Genomic DNA, 6,716 nt, shown 5'->3' with positions numbered 1-6,716 from the left:
ATATATATATATATATATATATGATATTCATATAATATATATGATAGAAATTTTCCTATAACTTAATTATTAAATAACAATTTATCTTTTGAATGTGTGCTGATGACATTTGATATGTGAAGATTAAATAATAAATACCAAAATATAGTGAATATTTTATGAATGAGAACATTTCAGAATATAATTGATGCTTTTTATGTCATATAAAATAACTCTCAATCTATTCTAATTGATATATAGTATAAATATTTTTTAGCTTTTAAAATTATTTTCTATATGATAAATTATTGTTATTATTTAAAAACTAAATGGAATTACGTTTCTTATCAAATATTATAGTGTTTTTTCTAATAACTATTTTGTTCATAAACTAGTTATATTAGAAATTACTAAAAAATTTCAAAATATTTAAAAAGTTACAGCGTTAGCTTTACAGAAAAATGTACATAATTAAACACATTCTAAATACATAACAAATTATATTATTAAATATTTTCAAAATATGTTCTTTATTTAATTTCTTTATTTATTTCTGCAACTAAGATATTATAATAATATAAAAATTTAATAAGATAATTATTTATAATTAGTTAACAACGAAAAATTACAATTTTGATCAATTAAATTTTATTATATTTTTAAAAAATATGAAATTCAGAAATTTGAGTTATTTTTTTTCTTTTAAATTTTATAGAATTAATAAGATATAAATAAATATATTTATAACAACATTATTCTTATTTCATAATTGGCAAATTTATCACATAAATTTTTATATTTATGTTCTAATTTTTGACAATCTGACAAATACAAATTTATAATTATTAATATTATATCTTACATATCATTCACTTTTACAAAATAATTATTGCCATTGATTTAATATTTCATTTTTTTTGTCTTTTCTTTTTTTTCTTTCTTTTCTTGCACTAATAATTTACTTATATTTATAAAAACACAACACACACATACACATATTATTTTTCTCAATTTTAATAGAATTATTAAATTATAATTAATGGAATTGTTAAATTATTTAGAGATGATAATGATAAAATTACTATATAATAATAAAACAATATTTTTTTTCTTGTATTGATTAAATTATTAATCCTATTTTTTAGACATATTTAAATTCTCTATAATTAAAATAATCTATAAAATACAATACTTGAATTATAACTATAATTTATTATATTTATTTTTAATGGAAGATAACATTTATAACATTAACAAAATTGAAAAAATTTTTAAATGCATTCGATTGCAAAAATATATAATTTTATATATATTTAAATATATATTTTATCATTTCACTTGTTTCATCAGTTTCTTAGTTATTTTATGACTATAAAGTTAATATAATTCTTTTCACATTATAAAAACACTGAATGATGAAACTGATACAGCATTATTTATATAATTTTCAACCCTTCCCATTATTCATCTACAAATATATTCAAGAAAAAAAGTTGCCAATTATGAAACAAAATGGCTGACAATAACATAAAAGAATAGAGAAGTGAAAAAATAATATTATCTATAATAATATTATCTAATTAAATCATCTGATTTTATTGAATAAACCATTGCTATAGTAAGCTTCTCATTACGTGGAATATCATTCTCCTATTTTTATTTGTATGTTGCTAACAACCATTTTATCCCGCATTGGCAATTTTTTTGTTTAAGAAACACTGTTGTATACATAAAATCCCTCTAGATTCCTAATATATGATGACACATGATTCGTTGATTTTATAGTATTATCTAGGAACGTATTATTAAATGATGCATAAATTAAACATCTCTCTTTTTAAAGAAAAATTATTATATTAAACATATTTTTATTTAAATATGTAACAAAAAAATTATTTTTTAAATATTATACATATAATTTTTTAATATTATAATACTCTTATTATAGATAAAACCACTATATAAAAATTACTATAATGTAAGCTCATAAATTTGTTAATTAATATGAAATTAATAAACATTAATATTTTTCTTTTTTTTTTAATTATGCAATTATAATGATTAATAATTTAAATTATACAACATTCTACTAAGAATTATACAATACTCAATTTCAATTATTTAAAATTTTATTAATATACAATTTGAATAATATAAAAAATATATAAAATTATTATTTTATAATTATCATTATACAATTTGTAAAAAATTTATATAAAAATTTATATATATCGAAAGTCTGATAATATTTTGTAAATTCCTAGGAAAGGGTACTTTTAAAGCCTCAATACGATCCTGAGAATAATGCCCCTCCTTACTACTCGATTGCCGCACACTCACAGATTGAGGTGTGGCCATCGAGGGCAGCCATCTTCTTGACTTTCTGTCGCTTAGCATTTCAGGTAAATACGCAATTATTTCTTAAGTAATACTGATTAGAGTGGTGTGAGAGTGTACTGTGTTGTGTGCTCGAATGGTTTAAGCGTGCTACATATCGCTTTGTTAACGGCGCAACCGGGAACTCTGTGTGTCAAGGAGGGAAAAAAACCTTCTCCTCCTCCCGCGATAGAGAGGGCCGAGGGAGTGCCATGCGTTACGAATCCACAGCATCTTCGCATGACGACTGTTTAATTCAACATACAAGAAGCTACACGCTGTGACTGCATTCAATCACTGATTTGGGATCGTTTGTACCAGTTTAAATACGACCTGGGCTTTAATTCAGTATGTAAATCGTCCCTTAGGCTCTAAACCCCTGCGTCGCTATCCTGTCGCACCTTCAGCGCCCCCATTCTCCCCTCTCTGGCTTTATCCCCCTCCGCCACCACCTTTCGGCAATGCACTTCCGGCTGTGCAAAATTCGACAAAAAATTCCGAGTCCCAGTCCGGAAACCTAGTAAGTAAAAATTTATGTCACGGCTTCGTTTTGACATTCCTTTGTCATCGTTTATTCTGTCAACCGATATCTCAAAGCTACAATAAACAAAAGGTCGGTACGCTTTTTGATGATAGAAATTCACATTTCTATTTATATTTTTATAAAATTTTTTTATATCTTATAGCATATTTTTTACTCACTTTTTCATTTTATATCTTTAGAATGATTTCATCAAAATTTCGTGACTAATAAAAATATTAAACAAATATGTCGATTTTTTCAATCTATATATATATAATGTATACATGTATAAAAAATATATATACATATATAAAAAATATTTCAAATATTTTATATGTATTATAAATAATTTTAAAAAATAATATATATAGTTTATACTGAATTTAAAAAAAATTCAAATTTAACTAATTCAATTTGTGAAATATTAAAATAATAAATTATAATATTATGTAATTAATAATTTTTACAACAAATGAAATATAAAATTTAAAAATTTATTGTATTGTTTTAATATTAATATATTCAAGTTTTTTCATTGCTTTTCTCATAGAATAAATTATATGATTAAAATTTTTGCTTCTGATTTATAAAAAGTTTTAAATCTTTTATGATTTTATATTAATGAATATATCTATATAAAATATAAATATTTAATAAATATTTAAAACTAAAAAATTAAAAAGAAATGAAATAAAAAATACATTTATAATCTAATAAAATAATATCTTAATGAATAAGATTTCATGTTAAAAAATTATAATATTTTGAAGCATATTGCAATATATGAATTTATATATACTGAATTTATATATATATATTTATCATTATCTGAACAAATTTATGATTTTTATAAATAAAGAAATACAATTTATTTAATTAAAATTTTATACATCTTGTCTATGTATAATATGAATGTATTGTATATTATATTTTATTTTTGCTTCTTAAAAATAATTTTTTTATACATATTTCTTAATAGTGCATGCTTAATACAAAAAAGTATCATTCTTATATGTCTATGCATGTTCTTCAAAAACATTTTTTTCTCAAGGCATAAGGTATTCTCTTACATATATAACATAATAGTATATAAAAATCTTTATATATGATTTAAATAACATGTGAGATATATTTCCTTTCTTACATATAATTTTTAAAGCTTTACCTTATGTACTTCAGAATTCTGTAATCTTTGATTTAAATGTGCATATGAAGTCATTATGATAACACTATGATAATATTAAATTCACATTATATTTAGTCTTTGGCATTTGCAGAATCTTGTAGTGTACATATTTTCATATATATCGGAAGGAAAGAGTTATGAATCAAAATCATAAAGGTGCCATTATGATTACAGTATTATTAATATTTTTACAGATATTTAAATACATTATGATTGAAATAAAACATATACATACATATTTACATATATATATATATATGTATATAATATAATATTATATATATGACATCTGTAGTACATGCAAATCTCACAGCCTTTTATCCATTCTAACATATAAAATGTCCACTTAAAGCAGAGACGCTGAAAGAAAGACTAAAAACATGGGATGCAATACGGGCCGATGCCTCGGTCCAGACGATACGGGGTACCCTGGATCAGGTATGATCCAATCAATATCCTTTCAATTTTCAGCCCTCGTAGGTTGCTTTCTATAAATAGTATTAAAGTAGATATGAAATATAGATATATTTAAAAAATATTACCTATATACCCACTATGTAAGTAGCAGATAATTATGAAATTAGAGACAATTTTTAGCAATAAAATTACATTACAAACAGAGGGCTGTAGAAAGTATATGCTATTGTATTTGTAATGCTAGTATCAATTTAGTATTCTATTTAAATATAAATGAATACAATACTTTCAGATGACAAATATTATACCCTACGAGGTTTGAATTCAAGTCACTGTTTATAGCATTGTGAGGAGGTGAATTTAACTGAACAATTTCAAAAGATTACCCTGACTTCTTCCTAACTCTATCCTGAAGAATGCTTTTTCTTAATCTCTTTCACTATTTTCTTTATATCTGTTTAAATTTAGATCTATCTATTTAAAATTGCTTTTTATTTATTTATGCCTTATTAAGGTGTAGGAAAAGTAGTTTTCTTTAATATTGATATTATTTACATCTTTTCAAATATTCATTGCATTTCCCATTAAGTTGTAATTATCTTATCTTATGTGTATTATGTGTTCACTCACTGCATGCCTTTAGTTGAATTAATTTTAGATGGTGTTTCCAAAATGTTAATTCAATCGATTTAGATTCATTATCAGTCATATCTGAATAACTGTTAAGATACTTTTCATTTATATTGTATTAAATTACAATTAAAGTTTATAATCATATAATCATATAATAAAATTAATTGTAAAATGACTTCTACACTAGTATTTATACTAAATTTTTCATTTTATATATATACATATATAAATACATATATAAACTAATAGTTAGGTGTGTATTTTTATTATTATTAATATATATGTAAAATTAAACATATATATTCTGTATATATTAGTTATTATTAACAAAAAGAGGTAATAATATTTAAAATTAAAAATGCTCATTTTTATTTAAATAATTATATTACATAACATTGTGATATTATTTATCTAGGTAAGTTATTATAAGAATTCTAAAGCATTTATATTAAATATGACAAGATATTAAATATTTTTAAATTATGTAAATAAAAATTTGTAATTCATATGAAGTGATTTTAAAATTTTTTTAAATTTTGCATTAATAGATATATTTATTAAAATTATATATATATATTGAGATTAAAATTATGTACATAAAATTAGAATTCTAATTTAGAATATGTTTGAATATTAATAAAAAAATATATAATGATTTATATTTTAGAATTCATGGCAGCCATTAGAAAGAAATTGGTTATTGTGGGTGATGGTGCTTGTGGTAAAACATGCTTACTTATAGTCTTCAGCAAAGACCAATTTCCAGAAGTTTATGTACCTACTGTGTTTGAAAATTATGTTGCGGATATTGAAGTTGATGGGAAACAGGTGAATATATAAAGAAATTTTTTATATATTTAATGTATTTATATTTTTTTCTTAATATGATAAAAAAAATATCTATAATAGGTGGAACTGGCTCTTTGGGACACAGCTGGACAAGAAGATTATGATAGGTTGCGTCCACTATCATATCCTGACACAGATGTAATCTTAATGTGTTTCTCTATTGATAGTCCAGATTCCCTGGAAAACATTCCTGAGAAATGGACACCAGAGGTGAAGCACTTTTGCCCAAATGTGCCCATTATCCTTGTTGGAAACAAAAAAGACTTACGCAATGATCCTAATACTATCAAAGAACTTAGCAAGATGAAACAAGAACCAGTTAAGCCAGAAGAAGGAAGAGCTATGGCTGAAAAAATCAATGCTTTTGCTTATCTTGAATGTTCTGCTAAAAGTAAGGAAGGTATTAGGGAAGTATTTGAAACAGCCACTCGGGCAGCACTACAAGTAAGTATTGTTCATTACAAATTTCTTTAAAAATGAATATAAACTGAGCAGACGTTATTATAAAAATTATATGAGTTCGTAGGTAAAAAAGAAGAAGAAGGGAAGATGTTGGCTCCTATAATTCTTGATTTATCACCGATAACAAGACAACACTAATGGAATTGCTAGTTGCAATGAAGCTAGTTGTTATGCCGGAGACCCCCAGCGGAAACAATAATATTAACAATTTATCTTTAATTATTTTACATAATAAAGCAACTTATTAAACAAGGAAACTACAAAAATACGTAATATAAAAAAAACTGTCAT

At 23.1% G+C, this 6,716-nt stretch overlaps 1 protein-coding gene across 11 annotated transcripts; it reads left to right on the top strand.

Annotated features, from left to right (window-relative positions):
• Nucleotides 1-2,227: 2,227 nt before the first annotated feature.
• On the top strand, nt 2,228-6,698 carry LOC102675885 (ras-like GTP-binding protein Rho1). Of its 11 annotated transcripts, none has more exons than XM_031513873.1 (6): nt 2,279-2,381; nt 2,515-2,703; nt 4,417-4,502; nt 5,782-5,942; nt 6,024-6,407; nt 6,483-6,682. In XM_031513873.1, exons 3-6 carry the CDS (start codon nt 4,445-4,447, stop codon nt 6,561-6,563), a joined length of 684 nt encoding a protein of 227 aa, XP_031369733.1. In that variant the 5' UTR covers nt 2,279-2,381; nt 2,515-2,703; nt 4,417-4,444; the 3' UTR covers nt 6,564-6,682. The 11 variants fall into 11 exon arrangements, with proteins under 11 accessions (XP_031369736.1, XP_006622965.1, XP_031369735.1 ...); XM_031513874.1 differs by having other exon boundaries at nt 2,302-2,381; nt 2,463-2,703; XM_031513875.1 differs by lacking the exon at nt 2,515-2,703 and having other exon boundaries at nt 2,275-2,381.
• Nucleotides 6,699-6,716: the final 18 nt, after the last annotated feature.

Source organism: Apis dorsata, unplaced genomic scaffold (genome assembly GCF_000469605.1).
Source record: "Apis dorsata unplaced genomic scaffold, Apis dorsata 1.3 scaffold_787, whole genome shotgun sequence".
NCBI classification, from domain to species: Eukaryota; Metazoa; Arthropoda; class Insecta; order Hymenoptera; family Apidae; genus Apis; species Apis dorsata.
This window is presented reverse-complemented; position numbering and strand designations above follow the sequence as displayed.